The sequence below is a fragment of the Episyrphus balteatus genome, chromosome 1 (genome assembly GCF_945859705.1).
Source record: "Episyrphus balteatus chromosome 1, idEpiBalt1.1, whole genome shotgun sequence".
Classification (NCBI taxonomy): Eukaryota; Metazoa; Arthropoda; class Insecta; order Diptera; family Syrphidae; genus Episyrphus; species Episyrphus balteatus.
Genome location: NC_079134.1, coordinates 54,433,779 through 54,459,571, shown reverse-complemented (window position 1 = coordinate 54,459,571; position 25,793 = coordinate 54,433,779). Strand labels below are relative to the sequence as shown.

The 25,793-nt window shown below is 31.3% G+C and overlaps 1 protein-coding gene across 3 annotated transcripts in view; it reads right to left on the bottom strand.

Moving 5' to 3' along the window:
• The window catches only part of LOC129920939 (uncharacterized protein DDB_G0283357), a 76,073-nt gene extending 58,350 nt beyond the window's left edge, over positions 1–17,723 (bottom strand). Inside the window, exons 1-2 of one of the 3 annotated variants that reach the window (XM_056002488.1) lie at positions 16,879–17,723; positions 9,378–10,692 (exon numbers count right to left, since the gene is read on the bottom strand). In XM_056002488.1, the coding sequence (XP_055858463.1) occupies positions 9,378–9,432 (55 nt within the window). In that variant the 5' untranslated portion in view covers positions 9,433–10,692; positions 16,879–17,723. Of the gene's footprint in view, positions 1–9,377; positions 10,693–16,289; positions 16,443–16,471; positions 16,798–16,878 lie in introns of those variants that run through there. The other 2 variants (XM_056002491.1, XM_056002489.1) reach the window with 2 other exon arrangements.
• Positions 17,724–25,793: the final 8,070 nt, after the last annotated feature.

Genomic DNA, 25,793 nt, shown 5'->3' with positions numbered 1-25,793 from the left:
AGTAGACTTGACTTTTAAGAAAAAGTTCTTGCAGAGTTTTATGAAAGAAAAACGTAGAATTTTGCACACTATTTAATGGAAACTTGTTTAAAAAAAATTATAATATATGACGCAGAACTGCATTAAAAATTTGGAATTGAATTTCTTGGTGACTAATTTTTCTTCGGCTTACCATTTGAAATCAATCACGCCTCGCCACTGCTGAGGATGTGCACCGGACTCATCTTCGACCGACAGCGGCAGAAATACTTTAGCAACAAGCGACTCTACGAGGAAGCAAAAATAATACCACTGGACAAGTATTTACTGCAATCGGCGAAGATACTTTTAGTAAATATCGCCAATCACCCTAATCAGCTGATGAGAAGAATGACAGCCCAACAACGACATCCCGAACCTAGGTACCTTTGCGATTTGGATATACTGGATGATCACATAATTTCAATGGACAACGAAGAAGCAGTTAAGTTTTACGCCGACACCCAGTCGGCATACTTCCGCGTCTAAACGCCATCCAAACCAACCCAACTCCATCAACCCTACAACTAGACATCCGGGTCTGTACACCCCGAGGTAAAAAATTAAATAATGTTGGATATTGGATTTTTCTTAACAATTGTTAACACCGACAAAAAAAAAATAGGTAAATAACCCATTTTCGATAAAATTTTATTTTGTTTAGAAATTTATTTTTAATACATAATATATTAAAGCTATAAAGTAAATGCTTTTGTATTAAGAACTTCGTTTAAATTGAATTAGTGGCTTGGTAGAATTTCAGAAAAAAACTAAACCATTCTATGGTTAGTACCGTTAATAATGATCAAATGTATAGACCTTGCTTAGAACCAAACATTTAAAGATTTTCATCAAAATCTTTTGAATTGTTTTTGAGAAAATTTAATTTTTCCAAAATTGAAAATGGGAATTACTGTTTGGTCATACAAAACTATTTGCAATAATCCCAAAATTCGCCACATACTAAGTTTGAAATTGATCGGCCCATCTGTTTAGGGTTTAATTCCTTAAATAGATAGACAGGCAGCCCACAGACGAACTTCCGAAACCCACTTTTGTCCTGATTTGTGTTTCTGTATGACTTTTGTCAGACAAATTATAAAAATTCGAATGAAAAAAGTGACAATATGTTGAGGTTGTAGTAGTATTAGTTTGTATGACGTTGATAGGGAAAAACACTATCGACAAAAAAAAAAACAGAGAAAATAACTATCATAACATTTTTAATAAAAAAATTATATTTAAGTTTTTTAAGTTTACAGATTTTAGTTTCTATTTTTACACGTGTCTTGTGCTCTGTATCTTTGGGGGCCCCCATAATCGCGAGGGTTGCTACGCCCCTGATTGTATCCTTACAAGACAAGTTCACCTTTACAGGTGTTATTGGCGAGATACCACGAAATATGGTCGACATAAGACTTCTCGTGGAACGCTTCGCTTATAGACCGAGAGCCGGCAGCATATTTTGGCAGTTTTGGTATAACCAAAATTCGAGTGTGTACATATCTAGATATGCACCGCAGTATGTCAACACAAAAAGTCTGGCAGTGACTTTTTCAGCTTTCCCTTGCCAGACGCATGATACACCAAAAAATCATAAAAAATCCCCTGATTTCAAAAATGTGGGTACCAGAAGTTTTCTTTTCAGCTTTCTCCCCGCCAGACCGCTTTAAAGCATTTTGAATTTTTTAATAATAATAATATTATTAATAATTTTTTATTCAATCTTTATTTCTTTTCAAGAATTAAGAATGAGTATTTCTTTATTTAGTATTTCTAGCCCAGAAGTATTAAAGAAAGTATTTCCGATTAAATCGATAGGAAAACGTCTGTAATAGAGAATATACATATACACTGATGTGACACTGGTCAAAAAGCTACAGACCAAATTAACCTCGATGCTCCAGTCTCAAAGGCCAAGCCGGAAGATAGATGAATGATTTAATCTCCGATGGGCGATGGAGGTACCAACACGTTCCAACACGAAATAAAAAGAAAGGTAGGCCTAAAAACTCCTGGTACAAGCAAATGCAAAAACACCAGCATTCAGTTGGCCTTAGAAACGGAACAATACAAAACCGGGAGGCTTGCCGCCGATTTCTGAGGTCAACCCGGCGAACCCCACAGGGGGATCACTAGTGTGAAGCAGTAACGTGGGAAGGTTATGATCCCCTCGACATCGAGATCATAACAGCGCCGAGAAAAAAGAAGAAGAAGAAGGGCGATGGTACCAGGTTTGGTGATCTCCAATGACTTACGGCCATATTATTCACTCTGGATTTAGTTTGGATTAAAGTTAATTTTAAATCCAATCTATTAAATCTGAATTTCATATATCCAAGGATTTAATTTTTTGTTCATATTATTCACTCAAAAAAATTTGTGTGATTATTCAATAAATTTTGTATGATTTGCATTGATCTTTATTTTTCCTTCGCAAAATACTTTATCTACTAAACACTGTGAAAATGAATTTTACATCTGGATTTATAAAGTTAAACGGACCTCCCGAGAGCAGTTTAAATTTGTTTGGATTTAACGAGATTGGATTTAAAAAATTGGATTTAAGATTAGATTTAAGTAGTGAATATTATGGAATTGGATTTATTTTTGACATTTGACATTGTTTACATCCAGATGTATTTTTTAAACTAGTGAATAATATGGCCGTTAAGGTGTGAATTACTATTGAATACGTTACTGAATTCAGTATAATTCATAATATGTATGCACTCGAGTCAAATTTGTATATTATTTGTTCATGTTGAAAAGATTTTTAAAACAATTATTTGATCTAGCCATGAGCACATTATTATACATATATGTACAATAATATCAAGTAATTATTTTCTCCAGGAATTGGTAGCTATCGAATGTTGAAAAAGTATAAAGAATTGAATACCTTAATAAGGACTTAAAATCCTCAAGGTACAGTAGAACGCACATTGGGGTGCTTCTTATATGGTCGAAAAAATCTTTTTTTTCGATTTTTTAATGGGACACCCCTGCATTATGTTCTACCATATAAGCATAGTATATGTATATGGTATTTTTTTCCGATTTTAATATTAAAATTTAGGGGTCGCTAACATTCACTAAAGATTTAAGTAAAAAAAAAAAGATCAATTTCAACAAATTTTTTTTTTTTTGTTACAATACAAAGTACGCTTAAGACCCGATTTTTTCCGAAAGATCACTCAGTTAGCTATTCTACAGAAAAACACAAAAAAAATGTCAAATTCAAAAATATTCAAAATTAAACTTCATTTTTATTCCACTGTATTTTTGTATTTTTATCAAAATTTCTTTCAAAACAGTTAAAGATTTAATATAAAGAACTTAATACTGATTACAAATTTTTAAATTTTCTGAGAAAAAAAAAACAAAATTTGGTGTATTTTTCAAAACTTTGAATTGAATTACCCAATTTATATTTAAGGCAGGAAGAACAAAATGAAAGGGTGTCCCATTAAAATTTCGAAAATTGATTTTTAAGAAGCACCCTAATGCACATATTCAACACAAGCTGAGTAGATATGCGGTAAATGTACAATGAAGACGAAAAGCAACGACTGATCGACGTGACACATGGAATTTCCTTCTAATTCTTTATTAGTTTTGTTCATTAACGGTAAGCAAAACGAATGAAAATGATAACACTTTAAGTCATCAGTCACATAAATATATACACGATCAATAAATAGATACATGCCAAAGGCAAACTCAACTTACTGATCGACCGCAGGCGCAGCAAGCAATATGGCCAGCCGCACCTTTAGAAAAAATAAAAATCTCATCTCAAAAAAATTAATTCACGGAACGACTTGCTGAGGTCAAATAACTACTTAAAATCAAATCAATTTACTTTATGGCAAGAACCCTGCTTAGTATTTCGTTCACGGGGCGACATTTTGTCAATATCATCAGTCAGTGATCAATGCTTTTTTAAATTCAATTCAAAAAAAATTATCTTTCTACCTTGTGGAATGTGCATGGTCAATGACAAACACCACAAACGGCTGGCTAACAACGAGAACGAAAACATTCAACACATGTGAATCGCCGTATAGTACCAATGCTTGAAGAGGTATGGGTAGTACCCATTGGGTACTATTTCGGCCTTACCTACCTTCTCTGGTACACTCGCACAAAAGTGTAAGCTCAATTCAACTGCGAGGTATAAGTTAGGTAGGCACTTAAAAAAATGTTTACATACACAAAAATATTACTTAAAGAAGGTACACTCAGCGAAATAAGTTGTAGAAATTTAAATGTAAATTTTTGAAGTTATACTTCTTTTCCGGCATTTGTGCAGAGTAAAAATTTAGTTTTGGACAAATAATATCATCTTGGCACCATCTAGTTCTCATTATTGTAACACAGTTTTGACTGTCATGGTGTGATCCTACTAAGTGAATTTCTGTGAGTGAGAAGAGAAGTATAACTTCAATCGCGTGGCCATTTGTACCCGCACTTTTTTTTTAATTCAAATTAGTACTGATTTATTGGATTTTTTCATCGGTAATTTGAAAAAAAGTCATAAATCCTATAAAAAAGGAGTACGACGTAAACAATTGTTGACAATTTCCTTTCCTTTTTTTTGCCAATTGAAATATTGTTTAACAACTTAAAATTGGTGCTCAGCACACCCCCCCCCCCCAAAAAAAAAAATAGTTAGCAACTTAAAACAATCAGAACAGAACTCAATAAATTGTTGAATTCTTTTGCATTGATATAACTTTTTCTCTGTGTATCCACATACAATGGGCCTGATCAAAACCGACCGTTTCGTTGGACGGCTCTACTACGATGGAGGCAAAGATTGAAGGAAAATATTTTTGTGATGTGCATTCCGTATAAGGTGGCCACATTTTAATTAGTATTCAAGACTCATATTCGAAGTTTGAGGCGAATTCAAAAACTCAGTTTATTTTTGCTTATTTTTTTTTGTTTGTTTATTGCGTATTTAATTGTTTACTTATTATAAAAATTATCTTTTCCGCTTTGTAAAAAAAACAAGTGTCTAGAAATTCACTCAGATTCAAATTCCTAGAGCTCCAAAATTCTGTGTTAAAATATATAAGTTTTAACTATAATAACACCGACAGTATTTAATTAGAAAAAGATAGATTCAATTTTGAGAGGGGAAGTAACAAGCTCCTTGAAGCCAGAACTCCGACCTCAAAATTTTTGAACCAAACTTTTCTAATTCGTTTTTCCACCCAAACTTTTTGTTTTTCCACCCTTCAGATAAATTTTGGAGCACATTATTTTAAGGAAGTCTGAAAAATGAAAAATCTAATACGCTCAAATATTGAGATAGACGTATAAAACCAACTGCAATCGTTTGTGCACCTCGACTTCTATATACATACCAACTATTATCTTTTTTCCACTCCCCGTTTAGGAGCAATTAAAAAAAAAAGTTTTGCACTGAAAATTTCGAATATATCCTAAATGGAGGGTGAACAAACGATGATTTTTAGTATGCTCGAGGTGGACAAACGACAGAAATCTTTGAAAAAAAATTGTTTTTTTGGGTTTTAACCCATCTTTTTTTTCAAAAATTTCTGTCGTTTGTCCACCTCGAGCACGCTTAAAATCATGGTTTGTTCACCCTCCATTTAGGAGATATTCCAAAGAGATATTTTTTTTATAGCAACTCTCATACAAAATATCGTTTTTTCTAAAATCCCCAAAAATTATTTTTTTTTTTTTCAAAAATTCAAACGACCATCGTTTGTCCAACTTAAGAAATGGATACACACCAAAAATCATCGTTTGTCCACCCTACGTTTAGGAGATATTCAAAAAACAAATTTTCAAAAACCCCATAAAAAAGTACCCATTCACCACAGTGTACCAAAGTCCCTAAAATCCCAAAAAAATACTTTTTTTTTCAAAAATTGAAACGGTAATTGTTTGTCCACCTCGAGAAATGGATACAAACAAAAATTCATCAAATTTCTGTCGTTTTTTCACCTCGAATTCTAAACGTACCTACACCAAAAATCGGCGTTTGCCCACCCTATTTTATTTGTAAGAATAAAAGGTAATTTTCTTATTTTCAATTTTCTCGGAAACTATAAGGCATAGAAGCATATATGGTTTTCAGTATTTGATAAGAAATTGATTGAGGCAGTTTATTTCATTGATTAATTTCATATTTAAATTCACAGTCTTGGTAAAAAGAGTATTTAATGCATTTTGTTCAAACTTTTTTCCCAAATTTTGACTTTGAAGTTGATTATTTTGAGAAAAATTAATTGAAATAATTTGATTTAAAAACTAAGTGTATAATTCTGGCTTTTGAAAAAGGTATCATTCATAACTGTAAGTGTTGCCATTGATTTTTAATCATTTTTTTTTTGTTGTATTTTACGTGATACTTTAGAAAATTACCCCTCCCGCCTAAAAAGCGATTGTTTGTTATCATGCTAAGATTAAGATGTGAGTAGTAAGCTTTCGCACTACATTATGATTTATATTTAGAGTGACACCCCTTACTTAACGTACAAACATTGTAAGTAGGTACTTGTATTGTTTTCAACTTATAAAACTATAAATTTGTCGTTTTTTGAAAGCCAAAAATATTTTTCCCTATATACAAATTTTATCATCCAAACTGATTTTAAATGAACCAAATGCCAAGGTTCTATCGGTAAAAAAAAAAACTCTTATTACCTACTTGTTACCAGTTTTAAAGATTAATAATTCCTGAGAAACGATACATTAGATTTCAGTTCTTTGTTCATTCACCTGCTAGTTGAAAGGGACATCGAATTAACACAAACACGGAACAAGTGCAATAATGCAGCAAGAATTTACCTAAAAGGCAACTAAAATCATGTCCAGCTCTGGTTTTACACAAGTTTCTACCTCAGAAGCATCTTAGTCCAGAATAAATACAACTTTCCACTGTAAAAACCAAGCCAAAGAAGTATACTAGATTCAACTCATCCGAGCAATAATCTGGACGCCCTGAAAAGGAATTCTTCTCTTGTCGCTTGTTTTTTTCCTGTTTTGTTTTTTTTTCATTTTTTTTTCAAGTACCTCTTGTAATTGAGACGGTTTTCCGTATTCGGTTGCAAAAAGAAGGCAAAATAAAAAAACTAAAACGAAACAAATTTTCTAAAACCGATCTGCGCGCACATCGCAGCCCCAAACGAATTAACTTCTTTGCTTTTGGAATATAATTAAGCGAGCCACTCTCGTTGCTCACCGTATCGGGATTCGGTAGTCAAGTCTGAGCTCCGAAAGGTGACTTAAAAGCAAACCAAAGCAAAGAGTAACATAAAACGGGCGTCGAATGGTCAGAAAGTCTTGGTGACTTGTTTGCTGCGATGCGATTCGTCTGACCGCCAACCGTACTAGGTGATCGAACGAAGGTGATCTGAATGAGAAACATGTAGCACTAGGCGTTTCTGATTCACGTGTGCCACTTGCCTCCAACCAAAGAAGACGACGACGCACACGGATACAGTGTTTAATGGATGATGAACATGAACAATTGCCTGGCAGTGGTAGCGACCATGTCAGTCGATTTCCTTCGCTGGAAGAGAGGAACAAAAATATTCGGCGGCCAAGGTTCGTGACTAGAATATTTTTAAAGGTCATCTGTCAGCACAACGCAACGCAGCAAAAGTCGCTAAAAGTAGACTTGAGGAAATGGTAGGATTTTGAGAATTTTCTCAAAACTTATTTTTACCCAATCATCAAGATGTTAACACGTGTTGTTTCGATTTTTAGATTTTAAGCTTGATTGGAAGTTCTAGGCAAGATACTTTAAATTCTAGAAATACATAATAAAGTAGATAAACGTTTTTTTTTAGACAAATGAATATAAATGTGAAGTTATGATTTTTAGCATTGACAACACATAGTATATAAAAGGTACTTGAAATTGCTTTTTTCTTGTAAATGTTTTAGCAATTTGCCTCATGAGTAGATGAATCTATTGTAAATTGTACTGAGCGAAAACAACTTCAAATCAATGAAAAATACTGTGATTTAACTATTTTTCCGAATAATTTCGAATTTATTTTAAAATCAAAGTAGAATGACGTTAAAATACATTTAGATTTTTCAAAGTTCTTTCAACTTTAATTCAAATGTTTAACCCTTAAATGCAAATTGTATCATTTTTGATACGCACATAATTTTATGTAATTTAAAATGAAATTGATTAAATATAGCATTGTTTTGTGAATGAATTAATTGTTTGGGGTTAATATTGTTAATAAAAAACATTTATTAATTTGTTTTCAAATATTGTACTAATTTTTAAGAATATTTTTGATTTTGGGAACCCGAACTTTTTTAGTACATAAATTAGAAAAAGAGTTATTTAAACCGTAATTTTGTAATTCAAAAATATGAAAAAGAATCGTAAATATATAAGTTATTAAATACGGAAACAAAAAATTTTAAATATTGAAATAGGTACCTACAAGAGAATTATTGAAGGTCATAAAAAGGGGCAAACAAATGCTTATTTTCTTATTTTTATGAGAAATTTTGCGAAATAATTTTTAAAAATATTTTTTGCGTGTTATTGGTGTCAAGTTTAATTGAGTAACTTTTTTTCAAAATTGAAAAAAATCATGCATTTAAGGGTAAATGTATCAATTTTCATACAAAATATATTTTTTTTAGTAAAAATCCATCCCAAAAATTATTTTTAGACGACAATCGTTTGTCCACCTCGAGAAATTGATACAAACCAAAAATAATACAAAACAAAATTTTTTGTACTGAAAAATTCATAGTTCCCTAAAATCCCCCAAATAAAAAAAATTCAAATTTGTGTCGCTTTAGCTTTAGCTTAAAAAATAGGTGGACAAACGAAGATTTTGGATGGACAAAAGGAAAAACAAAGTAGACTAGTTTGGTTCAAAAACTTTGAGATCGCAGTTCTAGCTTCACGGAGCTCTAAGAAGTAGGTGGTAATTGTTTTTACTAGACTGTTAGCGTTGTCAACCATGGTCAATTCTTCCTTGATGGAATGCTTAGATAAATAAATTATCTGTAGACAGGTAAACAAATAATGCTTATCTTCAAAAACACCTTTTCTACATGATGTCAAAATGAATGATCTTGAATATAAGAAAAGATGGAATCGCTATTAATAAACTTATTACACCACTTGTTTCTAGGTTGCTACCTACCTACCAGGCTAAACATCAAATTGAATACACCCACCTAAGCCTGCTTCAAACATACACACATATTCCCAACATTGATTAGAACCTATCAAGATTATACCTAGTTTAACTTAACTATAAATATTTAGAGAATTCGTTCTGAAAAACAACATTGTATAGATACATAATATTGTATTGAATCTGAAGCACACTCACCTGAATAACACCATGCGGGCCATACAACTGGAGCCTCAGTATCAATTTCCTTCATTGTCCACCATTGGCACTCACTAAGTAGCACATTTTCACTTCTTTTTTGTATTTTGTTTCAATAACTTTATCGCAATTATGTATTCTTAGCAAAGCTTATCACTCATTCAACAATAAGAAGGAAATATTTGTTTTCAAACGTCTGGTCACTTGAGCTGTGGTAGCTTTTGTATCTACTACCTACAGACAGCACTTTAAAAACGCACGTTTAAATAGGATAGTTTCTCAAATTAAAGTTACGATTAAATCAAACGACTTTTCAATATGATTTAAAAATATCATTCGAATTCCGATTGAAATCGAAGGCTGATTTTGTGTCACTTGACAAAATGCTTATACTAAACATTATGGCAACCGACCGATACGGCGACAGCGACACCGAAACCCGTAGAATTGTTGGTGACTTGTGGAACCTTAATCGACTGATAGTTCCACCTACAGTTACAATGTTATTGTGTGCCCCTTTTAACAAACACACACAGACTTAAGCTTCATCAAAATAAAAAAATAAGAAAGAAACAGAGAATAACACAACAACAAAAATATTTCATTTACATTGACATTAAAATGCACTAAAGAAAAAGGGTTCAACCCGGGTCATCGGTCAGAGTTCAAGATTGTTTCCCCTTCCTTCGGTGCTTCGTCTACGCGATACAGATAGTCTTTTCTGTGTGTATGTATGAGAGATGATATAGTGCTTTCGTACACAACTGTAGAGTGACCACGACGACGACGAGTACGACTACGATGAGCGGCTATTCGAGTAAACGGCGGCGGTGACGACGACGGATAAACGGACGGCAACGTTTATTATGCATGTCTGTCGGAACGGACACAGAGCGAGCGAATATCTGTCAGATAGTCACTTAGCGGAGACTAACTCTAGGGGTGTTTGAGTTTTAGGAGGGGTCAGTTTGGTAAAGTGTAGTTGAGAATACAGTGATAACCAGAGACGACCAAACACTTTACTTTTTAATTCTACTTCTGCTTCACGGGGTTTTTTATTTTTGTTTCGTTTGTTTTCATTTATATTTCGCGTGTTTTATTCTATTTTGTTGTTCAATGTTTTGTTATTTAATTTGTTTTAATTTTCTTTTTTTTTTGGCAAATTGTCATTTAATTTGACCTACCCAACCAACACGTTCGGTTGGGGCTTCCCGTTGCTGTTGTTTAGCTAACCACTATGCTGGTTGTTGCAGTGGTTGTTGGCTTGGAAGTGGCCTTTAAGTTGACCAAAAGGTGACACTGAATATTAGAGAACCTGTAAGAATAGCCAAAGAAAATTAAATAAAAAAAGGAAACAAGAACGTGTGAGTTGTTTAATTATTTTTTATGTTTTGAAAGATGCAAAAATATATTGGATGGCTTGTAATGTTGCAACTTGATACCTTTAGATATGAAGATACATTTTCAAGAATTTTTATGTGCGTTTTCTGTTATTGTGCTAGCGCTTTCGATTGCATGAAAAGAAAATAGCTTTTGCAAAAGTCAAAAAACATTCAGTAAGAATGCTACCCGACCATTTTCAAAAATATGAAGACCTTTGACTATTATACCTTTTCTTTTTGGTTTTTTGGCTGAGTGAAATGTGGATGGGTCGTAGCATGAAGGTCTTAAATGCTTCCCAAAAAGCAGTGTGATTTTGAATTTAAATTTGTTTATAAATCAGTTTTTTTTTTCGAAATGGTTAATTTTTTTAAATTAATTTTTTTTCAAAGAAAAAAAAAATGTTAAAAATCATTCAGTTAAAATTTTGCGTACAATTTTAAATAAAATATATTAATACCACTTTGCGCCCTTCTGCCACCCCTTTTCCATCCACTTAGCTTTCTGCCATTTTGGAATTGTCACTTTAACACCTTCTTCAACCACCTCCACCACTTTGCACCCATTTCCGAGAAAGTTTTTTTTCCAAAAAAAAATGCAAGTTTGACCCCCCACCCGCTTATTCCATCCAGTCTGCTTTCTGCCAATTTGGCATTTGCTTATCCCACCCCTATCCAACAATTTCATGAAAAAAAAATCCATTTCCCGAGTCAGTCCGAAAACTTGCAACCATCTCTTAGACTATAACGATCTATTAACAAAACGAAATCTAAATCTAATGGGATGGATCAAAATAGTACAACTGTAGGTGGCCACACGATTATGATGGAAATTTTCTCTTATTAATCACTAATTCATTATCTTCAACACTCAAAAATAATTTAACTTTATTTTTTCTGGACGCAAATTATTTTAACTGTTCTGAAACATTATTATTATTTCATAACTTGTTTTTTTTTTTTTTTTTTTTAAGGACAAAGTCAGAGAAATTGATGAAAAAAGAGAAGACCACCGTTTTCCATATATTTCGTATGTTATCTTTTTGCTGCAAAAATGGAGCAAAAAAATTTATTAGGTAAATATCAAAAGTTACACCTACAATAACGTTAAGCCAAAAACTACGTTTTTTTCAAAATTTTATATATTTACTCGTAATTAAGTATCTACTTATACAGTTTCCAAATCCAAGGGTCTTATTAGTTTTTAAACAAAAATATAAAATTGAATGCAAAAGGTTGAAAAGTTTTCATCAAAAAGAGGACTAGTTTAAAGATGGAGTAGAAAAAGTCGCAGTATTTTTCAAAAAGGGCCAAAATACCCAGTTTTTCAAAAGGTCGTATCATGGTCACACGAGTTAAAAAAAGGGGTCAAAATGCAGAGCGCAGCGGCATCATTGAATCTAAGCAGGGCAGGCAGCATGCTTTTTATACGAAGAATCACTGTTTATGCTCCGTAAATTTCATAAACAACAAAATGTTAAGTCATGATCAGACCTAGGTTTGGCATTTCACAAATTACCAAATTTTGAAATCTCGGTTGTTTCCTCCTTTTTTTAAAGTTTGTTTCTCCAAATTTGGCTTAGAAATCAAGAAGGTATTTAAAAACCATTGCTGGGAATAATTTCATTTAGAATAATAAAGTGTGGAATTCTAGCTTTAATAGGTATGATTCATAATAATTCATTAGTGTCGCCGTTGTTTTGAAATATTTTTTTTATTTGAACTCAATTTTTAACTAACCCTCTGTCGGCACACGGGTGCAAATTTGGCAAGATAAAAATAAAAAAATTACGATTTTTCAAAAAAGTGGTCACAAAAAGTCTCTTTATAAGGATGAAAATATTTTTTTTTGAAATTGTGAATACAATATTCGAATTCCTCGAAATATTCTACACCAATTTCATACTTGATTCTCTATAAAATATTGTGACCGAAAAAAGTTCTAGCGACATGAAAAAGTATAAACCAAATTCGCACCCGTGTGCCTATCACGTCACAAAAAAGAGGTGTGCCTACAGAGGGTTAAACTGCCCCTCCCTCCTAAGCGGTGCATCATGGGGGAAAACACCCTATAAAATGCTTTTCCAAATCCATCGTATCCTTGTCATACTTGCTAAATAGGGAAGGATATTTAAAACAATAACAACGAAACTTCATCCCCTCATGGTTTTAAAAGTTTTAAAAAAAATGTATTCGTTTGTTTGAAAGCTGGTCAAGCAAACCAATAACATAATAAGATATATGAAAATCCTGTAACAATAAACGCATTTGTATATAACCCGTTTCGAATATTGATATTAGTTTGGAGGTACTTATTCGTCTAGACTTGTACCCTGAAAGCTTAAAACATTGTTTTTAAGCCATTCCAAAGTGACGGAGAGAACATATTGACGCTTGTTTCCAGTTTATTTCGTTGGAGAACCCTGGCAACGCTGATCTTTTGAATATAATGTAATACTACTATTCTACGAAGGGTTTTAAGTAGTTTTACATGGTTTACATGATTGTGAAAATGGAAGGTAGATACATATTCCAGAACAAGATAATTACAAGAAGAAGCTTTTCAGAGTTTTGTATCAATTCTTTATTTTGATAGCTTGCATTAAAATAATATAAGTAACCTGCCTGTGTCAAATAACAATTAAATATCTGCCCACTTGTGTGTATCATCATCTCGGAATAAGTACACCGAGTTGAGTGTCTAAAAATAAATTGTATTCGCCAAAAAGCCCCACAAGTCGACACCCATCAGTAGGACGGCAGCAAAACTCGGTAGTGACGGCGGGGCATTTCGAAGAACTCTTCACCTCTTAGTCGTTCGGACGATCGCATGCCTAGTCGTCCTAGAAGAACGACCACCAGATTTTATGAGGTCCGTGTTTAGGAGCACACAAAAAAAAAATATTCATTTTCAACCAGATTCAAGTAGCCAGGCCTGACTGCTTTGGTATTATAACCCGGGCGAATAAATATATATTTTTGAACTACCCACCTCTAGCGCACAGCGAGCAGTTGTGTCGTTGGCATTCGGTTTTGCTGTCTCAATGTTTTTTTTTTGTTTTGTTTATAATTTTGTTTTTCAAGTTTATTTTGATTCTTTTTTTGAAATCGACTACCTACACGTCTACGCAGCTCCGTCGTCGTCGAGAGCGAGATCACAGACCTTATGACCTATGTTCCCGAACGTTTCGACATTTTCGTAGAGATCAACAAAAAGTCGGAATATATTCTAAAAATATACTCGTATTCATATAAGTTATATGAAGATCTCGTGCCTGCTGGTGTACCTCGTGGCGATTGTAGATACACCGGGCAGAAAAAGATATATATTTGGGATTTTGTTGGATGTATATGTGGGCATAATATTAAGTCCGATATTTATTGCTGTATACATACAGCCGATATGTGACAAAAAATTCAGCACAATTCTGTTCGCCAAAAACTGTATTCATTATGTTTTAGAATATATGTATATTTTGTACTTAAAAAAACGAGCATATTTGTAATTATCTACATATATGTATTTATTCGTATGTACATAACTATCTAATAACTTAATAACTAATAAAAATAACTAATATTTTTGTTTTGTTCTTTCTTATTTTACAAGGAAATTTACTGTTAGTTTTGTGTCAGTAGATGATTTTTAGCTTTGAAATACGAGGTATAATACTATTTCTTGGATAAAGCCTTTTACAACCATTTTCCATCTATAGTCAATGCAGATTCAAGAACAGTGTTCTGTAACTTTATCACTGGCGATGGCGATACAAATTTTTCATTAATTATAAAAAAGAATTTTGTTCAAAATCATAATTTCTTAAGTACCTATACATATGTACATATTTTATAAATTCTAAATATAAGCCCATTCATTATAAAATTCAAGACTGAGTCTCAGGAAATTGCTCTGTCAATTAATAAATGTAACAAAATAATATTTTCATGTAAGTTTAAACAATTTTTGTAATAGTCAGTCAGTCAGTCAGCAAAGTATCTACAAGTTTTCAATATAATATTCATTAGATTTAATAAAAATACCCCTGAAGAAGTCGAGAAATTACGACGAAACGTAGGGAAAAAGTATGAAATAAAGATTTTTATTTGCATATAGAAGGAAGTAACCAAAAAAGACCGATTCAACATAAACATTAATAGTTCAAATAAATGGTCAAATTATCATTAATTCCATTTGTTTTTAACTTTTCTCTATCTTCATAATGCTGGTATGAACCAATATCCAATACTTGCCTTGAATTGAATTGAATTTTTTATTTTTACAATGTCTGATCATATCAATACCTTCCCGTAAGAATGTATCAAGTGACACTTTTTTCAAAAATGACTTTCATGTGGAACTATAATCGGTATGAGTTAAGTGCAACTTTTTGGCCTAGGAGAGAAAATACAATTGTAGCAGCCGCCAAGTTTCTTAACTTTTTCCCAAAAATTTGTAGATAGCGTCCGGTATGATCGTGCCCTTAATAAAGGAAATTTTGGATGCAGATAGAAGCTTAGTTTGATTTAAATAACGTTATGAAATTTCGCAGACTTTCTTCAACTCTTCGCGGAGTACCACGTGTTTTCTGTATTTCTGATCTAATTTTTGACCACCAATTTCTGAACCTAATAAAAACTTTTTTTTATGATGAATCAATACTTTGATAGCACTACACTGAGGCAAAAAACAACCTAAAATCAATGGAAACCACTTTGAAAAAAATAAAAAAAAATAAAAAAAGTAAAACTGGCATCCGCTGGGGATCGAACGCTATACCTGGGTTGACAAGCTTAAGCTTTACCACTGTACCATCTCACTTATAAAAATGTATGTGACAAACTGTAACTTAACCAAACGACGATTTTAAGAAAATTAATGAATGTGTTTTTCACCATTGTTTCAATGTAGAACGTATTAAAAATTACTATGCGTTTTTTCTCTGGGTGTATGCGTAAAGTTTAGTAAATGAAAGCCAGCTTTGTGGAAAAAGTATAAGTTATTGAAAAAAAGAAAAACACTTATGACTCCTCCGGGGCACCTTTGACTTTGGCAATGGGGGCATAATTTTACAATTTTACAATTAATTTTAAATATATTATTTAAAAATATATCGACATCGATTAATTTTGATTTAAATGGACAGGTTTTTTTAGAGTAATTTATGTTTTTTTTTCGAAAAATTTTTTGTACATAATTTTTATATAAAAAGATCGTGGCCCCAGGCGCGCATTTTATTTCTAAGTTTTGTACTTTTTTTTAGTTTTAGATGAGTTTTATATATGTATATTAATTTAATTAATTAATTGATTTAATGATTTCCAAGATAAATTATTTTATCTTGGAAACCCTTAAACGTTTTTGTTAAAGCAAAGCTAGGGTTGTATGCACTTCATTTTGTTACTGACTGTAGGTACAATATACCTTAAGTTTCATGTGCTTAGTTATTAAATCCATTTTTTTATAATAAAAGGAGTTTTCATTCAACTCCCCCTTCCAATTCTTTAGTTCTAAAAAAACTAACAAAATACCTACCCTAATTTGATAAACAGTGATTGTTCATTAACCTAAGCCTGCAACTTATTTCATGCCATTATGTGATTATAAAAATCAAAATTCAAATCTGATATTTTACTCGGAATATCGTGGACGATCGATAATTAAAAAAGAGACGAACTACGACAAATACACTTAACTTAAAAGTTAAAAAAACCAACCATTGAAAACGAAAAATTGGCGGCATGGAAATACGACAGATTGCAAATGGCAACGATTGTTGATTACTAGCTCGAGATCTTTGATCTTTTTCTGCTGTCAAAAGATCACTCTCAGCAATCAATAAATGAGTAAGAAAATGTTAATAAACTGTGTCGTGGCTGTGCTTGTGCGCTGAACAGCGGCGACGGCCGCCGCGCGGCAGCAGTTATTCAGTTACAAGTACCTATAGATTTATGGAATTTATATAAAAAGGATCGTTAATCATGCTATATAACAATCGCCTTACACCAAATGACAATAAAAATAATTATGTCTTTGTTTAAAAACGCAAAGTATCTACATTCTACACATCTTCTCCTATTAAATACTATTTAAAAAAAATAATAATAATAAAATGTATACACACCTTTAATAAACAATCCACCGAAAACAACTACTCTATCGATGGCGCATGTCATTTCTCATTTGACATATCGTGTTTGATATCCAAAGCGCGATCACGTTCAGTGTATTTACATATTTGCTAGTGTGTGTGGGGGGAAGGCTTGATAATATTGACGGTATATTGTGAATTGGGAGACGAGGTGATCGACAGACGGCTCGGGCTCCAACCTTTATGAATGATCTTGTTTTTTTAATCTATTTTTTTTTTTTTGTAATATAACTTCAATGTTTATATATGTAGAGATTTTTTGTAGGCGTTTTTTTTTATAGAGGGTATCACAATAACACAATGCGGCAGTATGGTTATTTTTCACTGAACTTTTCCATTTATTTGTTTAAATATAATAATAACGAATAACCTCAAAGGTGGTTTTATTTGATTCACTTAGTTTACGATGAAGCATTGACACATAAATTCATAAGAGCATAGGTATCTTATCATTATCAGTATGTAGTTGTTGCCGCCGGATATGTGTGCAAGAGTTTAATCAAAATATCACATTCACCCCGTACCGCACTATCGAGATAATTTAACTATCAAAAAAGATATCAACGAATAAATAATAGAAAAATATTATTATACAAAACACATTTATGAGTATAATTTCGGGGTATGTACATAAATAGTGAATAAGAACAAATCAAATCGCTTTATTGATAAATAAATTGTGTACTGAGTTATTATTATTTCTTTTTTATTTGTATTAAGTACGAGAGATAAAAACACTGGTCGCGCTCGAAAGTAGCTACGACACGATCTTATTGCAATAGCGTAACCTAACCAACTGATCGGATTCAATGTAGAAAATTATTAAAAGCAAACACGGACGGGGGGAAATTGTGCGCGCTGCTGCTGCCCTGTGTATTTACCCAGAGTCGTCGCGCATCACTCTACTTTTGAGAATGTTTGCAGAGACGAAAAAGTGGCGCATTTCAAAATTGATCTAAAAAAAAATATGCTGCTTCTATTCAGTGATGTGATTGTTGGTAAATTTTTGTTGCCCTTAATTATGAAAGTGGACAAAGCTACTGCTAGAAAAATATTAAAATTTAGACTTCATTTGAGAGTGAAATTGCGGTATCTAAATAGACTTATTTGTTACTCCTTCATAGTATGAAAAAATATAACTTAGTCGTTTAAATAAAATTATAAAGTAAGTTAGCAAAAAGTGACTTAGTCTATCTATTTTCATAATTATAAGCACATAACAGTTCGAAAGGGATGACCATGAGACTTTGAGATGAATTTATTTACCTCACAACAGCTACATAATGTATGTTAAATCCTACTTTAGTAGTCTTGACTTTACTTTACGAATTAACTAGGTAACAACAGTTAACTGTTGGTTAAGCATGTCTATAAAAGAAATTAAATGAAATTAATTGATTGTGATTCTTTTTTTGTTATTAAATATGTTAAAAAAAGAATTGTTTATTTTAAAAACAAATTGTTTGATTTCAATTTACAAAAAAAATCAATACTGTGTAATACACACTCAGTCATATTTATTAGATTTTTGCCTACTTATACACTGCATAAATTTTTTCAAACTGTTGGAAATATCCTTTTTTTATCTAAAATAACAATAACATTATTCGCGGTTAAGACAATCTACTCTTGTGTATAAGTTTGACAGCTATATGACAACAATAAACAAGGTTTTTGATAACATTTTCCAAACTTAAACAGTTGTATAAAGTTATACAACGTTTATAAATATGGGGGACTGTGTATACACAGTGTGTATACATATGTATATAAATTATAGAATGCAGTCAATCGATTACTGAAAAGTGAGTCCAATTAATAGTTTTCAAGTTTTTCCTTCAAATCTTTAATGCAAAAATAGCTCTATACGTACCTAAATCATTTGTAACATTTTAAAAGACTTTTTCCGCTTAATGGATTTGCCGGTTTTTTAAAACATTAAAAAGATAGCACAAGCTTTTAACCGAAGGAACTGGGAACTTTTGAAGATCTGTAATTATATACTCAGAGACACTGAGGGAAAAAACGCAGCGTAAATTTTATATGGTCAACGTTAATTCACTTTTGAAAAACTAACATGAAACATCTTTAAATTAAAGATGGAACAAAACAACTAAAAAAAAGTTTTAAAAAATTATCAGACTTTAGTTTTAGATGAAGTTTATCGCACTAATTATCAACATTTAGATAGCTTGATGGTAAAGCACTCGTCTAACGACGCAAGAGATGTAAATGTAAGATTGATATGGCACAGACCGACGGACTCCCTGACAAAAAACCATTTTTATGGATTTCTCCACCATTGTTAATTCTTTGATTACCTTTTTATAAATAAATAAAGTATGAAATACTTTCTTCCTAGAAAAACTAAATCAAAAACTGAAAAAACATGCTTCGGGCTTATCTTCTTTGTTGTTAATTGTTTGTTGAAGCTGCTGTAGAATCTATAAATCCTCCTCCGGTTAGTACAGTATAATAAGTGTGAAAAGCTAAATAAACTTCGAAACTTTGGTAAAAGGCTTAAAGTTTTGAAAACATCTTTGTTTGAACAATATAACTTATAAAAAATCTAAAAAATCTGCTTTTGCACGTCAAAAAATTTTAGTTCTGCACGTCAAAAATTAGATACATACCTAGTTAAATCCAAAAAATCCTATACAAAATAAAACATACTGTTTGAAAGTTTTAATAAAGTTTTGTATCCATATGAATGTTTTCATTCTGATTTTTTTTCTCTGTTGTTTTTTTTCATGAAAATATGATTTGATAGTGTGTTTTATTTTCTCGTAATCCGGATCAGATCTTTGTTTGTATTTGTGTTACAATAAAAGCAGGATAATATCACGACTTTAACATTGAGTTACGATAAAATATACCATCCTCAAACCTCAAAAATCTCAGAAAAGATTACAAGTTTCTTTTGAAGATAGTTCACACTCATACTTTTAAAAAATGAATTGTGCTTAGCCACGCACCCCTAATTAACTTCAAATGAGCAACACTGAACACCTCCGATTTTCACACTAGTGTGGAAGTAGAATGTTAAAGCCATCGTATCTTCATGATCCAAAAAGCTCCCGTATACACTCTTGAGTAATACTTAACCCTACACATTGGGGAGCCACACACATTGGGGAGTGTAGTAGGTATAAAAAAGTGATCCAAATATGACCCGCACAAAACATGGAGAAGGAGAGCAATTGATGATGAGAAACATAACCAAAGCAAAGAGAGAAATACAAAAAACATTGTTGTTTTTTATTACTGTGAGTATTAGAGGGTAGCTCAGGGCTGCCAAAACAAGAACTATGGTAGTAATCATTCTTTTTATGATCATGAACAAACATGGACAATAGTGTTTTTTTTTTTCTTAATTTTTAGTTTAGATGTTTGATTCATGCATCAATGCTTTTATGTAATTTAGTTATAGTTATCGCTATTGAAGCCCATAAAATACACGTTTTTCAATTTCAATCCCAATTGAAATTTTGAAATTAAATCTCTGATAAATTTGAAAAAGTACTGGAAATTTTTGTTAAATGCAATATTTAGTTTATAGATATATTCTGCGAAACAAGAAATGCATAACAGTGCAAGAAAGATAAGAGCTAGAATCAGAAAAATTAATTCACAAATTTTTATGATTGATATCGACACAGAATTTCACTTTCTATTGGAGGTTAAAAAAAAAAGTGTAGTACGATAGTACGAATTTGTCGAAAGTAGTAATTTCAGCAACACTGCTTATGACACTTCTATTGATGTAAACACTCTGAGAATCGTATAAGATGATTTGATCTCAACAGTTGTTATCTGCACTAGCAACGTACTCAATTCTTGAGGTTTGATAGCGTCTTTGAATTTTTAAGTTCGATTTTTTTCCCCCGTCTACAGTTCATTATACAAAATGTATGCATTTTGAAACCTTCACGCTTATATACATGAAACTGAAACACACGTATGAACAACATGTCCTAAAATGTGAAAAATTAAGTATTTCAAATGCTGGAAGAAAACCAATACGAATTTCGGGGATTTTTAACCCAAATCCATAAAATTTCATATAAATCTATGTGCAGAATAAAAAAAAAAAATAAAATATTTTGCCAGTGTAATTAATAAAAACATGTAATGAATTACAATCTCAGTAATCAATTACAGAAAAATGTAATTAAAACTGTTTTTAATTCCAATTACTTTCGAATCCATTACTATTTTCAATTAGATACATCTGTATAGAAATTGAACTTTTTTGATTACAATTACAAGTAATGGAATTATGTAATATTACAATTACATGTAATTGTAATTGAAAAAAGTTCAATTACTTAATTACAAAAAGGAATCATTATTTCCCAATTGTGAAAATTAATAATGTCTATCGACTTGCCTTTAACTATAATAAAACACGTATTCTTTTTAAATTCAATATCTTCATTTTAATAAGTTATTTCGAAATTTACGGAGTAAAAAATAAGTTTAAACAATTTATTTCTGTATATAATACAAAAATTCAAACAAAAAACTATCTAATATTAATTTTTAAGCACTTACTTTCTTAAAATCCAAAAATAAATACCGTAAGTATATGCAGGAAAAATAATTTTTCTGAACTTAAACACTAACTGCCAATTAAAAAATCTTTATTAGAAATGTTATATATAAGAAAAATATAGTTTGTACAGCTTTTGTGGGATTTTTGTTGGTTTGTAATAGATATGTTACATTAGGCTACAAAGGGTTAAGTTTGTTTTTATAATGCACTTTCCTCTACAGTGCACTGTAAACTTGTACAGTGTAGGTACATGCACACTGTACAATAGACAGAGTACAGTAGATACGTGACAAACCAAACTTTGATGTCAAAGTTAAATGAGCTTGTGTTCAAAAAGGCATGCGTAGCGTGTTGATGGCAGTGTTTACATAGTGACAGTTTCAGTTTTAGTAAAGAAGACAGTATAGGAGGTCAGACATCAATCAATAGGTTCATTATTACGAATCGATAACAGAGACTTTCCTAGTATAATATGCAGTGGCATTCTCTTGAACTGTATACTACTTCGTTAGTTTATGACTTAGATTTTTTTTTAATTTAAGAAATGCATTATTGTCTAGGAATAGGATAGATATTAGGGTGGGTCAAAAAAATCGAAATTCTTTTTTTTGAATTGGTACTCCAAAAAATCGATTGCTAGACCCCTCTAGAATATACACACCAAATATGAGCTCTTTGTATTAATGAGAAGGTCCTCCGCTTTGCAATTTTCCATTTTTACATCAAGCTTCTACTAAAAAAAAAATAATTTTTTTATTAATTGACTTTTTAGCAAATTTCTTTTCATATTCTTGTAGGAAATTGAACGCTCTACAAAAAGGCCTCATACACTTTTTTCGTTTATCTAACCGTTGAATAGATATTTGAGGTCCAAAAATCGAGAAAATCTTTAAAAATTCGTTTTTTGTTCTTAATTTTGTAACAAATTAAAAAATTATAATGATCAAACGCGCAGGACATATTCTTGTTGGAAATTGATTACTCCACAAAAAAGGTCTTGTTAACTTTTTTCATTAATCTAACCATTGCATTCTTAAGATATTCGAGGTCAAAGTTAAAAAAAAATATAAAAACATTTTATATTTTTCAAAAATTTCTAATTCACTGAAACTTCATTATTTTCAAATTAGCAAGATATATTCTTGTTGGGGCTTAAACGTTCTACAAAAATTCTCTTGGAATCACATTGATTGCTTTAATCGTTTAGAAGATATTCATATCTAAACTAATGCTCACTGATTTCAATAGTTTTCTTATGACCCATATGCATTGCGATTTGGATACGAATATCTTCTAAACGGTTAAAGCAATCAATTTGATGCCAAGGGATTTTTTGTAGAACGTTTAAGCCCCTACAAGAATATATCTTGCTAATTTGAAAATAATGAAGTTTCAATGAATTAGAAATTTTTTAAAAGTATAAAATGTTTTTATATTTTTTTTTTACTTTGGACTCGAATATCTTTAGAATGGTTAGATTAATGAAAAAAGTTAACAAGACCTTTTTTGTGGAGCAATCAATTTTCAACAAGAATATGTCTTGCGCGTTTGATCATTATAATTTTTCAATTTGTTACAAAATTAAGACCAAAAAACGAATTTTTTAAGATTTTCTCGATTTTTGGACCTCAAATATCTATTCAACGGTTAGATAAACGAAAAAAGTGTATAAGGCCTTTTTTGTAGAGCGTTCAATTTCCTACAAGAATATGAAAAGAAATTTGCTAAAAAGTCAATTAATAAAAAAATTATTTTTTTTTAGTAGAAGCTTGATGTAAAAATGGAAAATTGCAAAGCGGAGGACCTTCCCATTAATACAAAGAGCTCATATTTGGTGTGTATATTCTAGAGGGGTCTAGCAATCGATTTTTCGGAGTACCAAATCAAAAAAAAATTTTTGATTTTTTTGACCCACCCTAATAGATATGTATTTCCAAGGAAATTATTTTGTAATTTGGTGGTTGACCAGGTCAGGTCATCAATATATTAAGTTTTATAGAAACAATTATAATTGTAGTATGTGGATTCATTCCATATAAAATCAACAAATGTGATGTGCCGCATTATTTTTACCGAATTCCAAATCGTCTGTATTTTTTTTTTGTTTTTTATTTTTGTGTTTGTTACCTCATAACTTTGTATTTCAGTGTTATAATGTATACAGAAGGGTCATCGGGAAAAAAATCCGATATGAATGAAATGCAGCGCTATAGTCGCTTTTCAGTATTGTGTGTTGATCTCCAAAAAATCCTCGAAAAGGACTTTTTGTTAACTAAAAATGCTACGTTTATTTTGTTTATTTGTTTATTAGTTTTGTTTACTGTTAAATTTATATTTATTTATTTTTTGATTTTGAAATACATAGTTTAAAAATACACAGAATTTACTAGACTACAGAAATATTTTAAAATTTTTGATTCTTATTTGAAGGAATCTTGTGTTTTTGTGCATCTATTAACACTGACGACAAGAAAATGAACATTTTGTTAAATTATTGAGTATAAGCGTTTATTTAATTTCGATTAGGGTTTATTAGCATCTAGGCCAGAGTTGTAATTCACATTATTTGAACGTTGTCCATATACACTGTGGCGTATACGTGATCTTTTTCGTCTTGTTTTGAACAGCATATAAAAGCTAGAAAATTTTGTTTCATATATATTTTTTTCCATAGATATCGGTCCATTTTATTCATAATATAGGAAAATCTAAGGTTGGTGCCAGTATTGGATTTTCATATTATAACTTCTGGTTCCATTGCTCCGAAATTGTACGTTTTGTACGGGTGCCTATTGTTTCGTTTTCTTGGCTTCGATTCTTGTTATTTCTTTTTTCACATAATTATTTTTAATTAGTTCGCAATCTTTAACATCCACAAAAATTAAAAAAACAAATGCTGGCGAAATAATTAAAATCGAAATTAATTAAAAATCAACTTAATTCCAAAACGATAGTAATTCACAAAATAAACCAAAAACGCAGTTTTAAGAAAGCGAAGATGAGTTTGTTGAAATAATGAAACACGAAATAAAAACTAAACAACTAAAATGCGAAACAATAATACAGCGAATCGACTGAGACGAAATACAACGAAAATCGAGAAATAAAAGCGAAACAAAAAATACCCCCGGATTTCTGCATGTTTTTTTGGTACCTACCTTAAATTAAGGTGACAAATCATAACAATTTCTTGAATGCGTAAATAAAAAAAAGGTTCACTAGTCGAGTGCCTTACCATCGTGCATGATAAACTGCAACTAAAGCTGCAGCTTCATGTACAGCTTTTTTGACGACGCACAGACGCACAGACCGACGGACGTCATGACGAAAACCACTTTTTCGGACTTCTCCATCATCGTATTGTAAGTTTCGATTAAAACCTCGAATTTTTTTGACACGAAACCAATACTTGCCCTATTGAGCAAGTAAAAATTGTATTGCAAATAAAAAAATTTCCATTGAAAAAAAAATTCAATGCAAAATGTGTGCATTAAATATTTTTGTCAATATTCGTCGAATTTCATACAATTTTGAATATTTGGCCTTACATTAAAAATTATTGAACTAGATAATGAATTGTCAAATAGCCAAAATTGTAAAACATTTAAAATTTTTATTTTTGGTCAGTTTTTTTAAGATGAACATTCACATTAAAATAAGATGAAGTTCACATTAAGTTTAACTGATTTTAAGTGGAATCACCTTATATTAAGCGGATATCACCTTATTTTAAGGTGGTGAAATTTAATGGGCGCATCATCTTATTTTTAAAGGTGCCCTTTTTTTCTCCGTGTACGTCTTGTTCAATATAGTTAAATGGAATATTTTATTTTTTGACGTGATAAAGTCTTATAAATGGCTTGTAAGTATTTAAGAATTTAACCTTAAAAAGTCTGTTTTTTGTGACTCAAAAACTAAATTTATATCAGATTTTAGCAAGCTGTAGCAGAGTCTTGAATGCCACTATGTTCCCTTATATTTCTACTTTCTTAACCGTTTTTGCTCATACTTGCTCATTTTCAAAATATTCACATGTTGGTAGACTCATTTTCAGTACAAAAAAACAAGGATTTCTTTCTTTAAATTGTAAAATTCCCAACGACAAAGGTGGAAAGGTGCGGTATGAGTTTGTTTTAGGTAAAACGAAAAACTGTGGATGCTTAAGTGCCTTTCAAAATATTTTGTTCCAAAATATCGGAAAACTTTTTTTTTTGGAAAACTTTCCTACGTCGTTTTTTAATTTATTTTTTTTTAATGAGTTTACATTATATATTATATTTTTGTTTTGTTTTTGTATTTGCATTATCAAAACGAAAAACTGTTTTAAGATTGA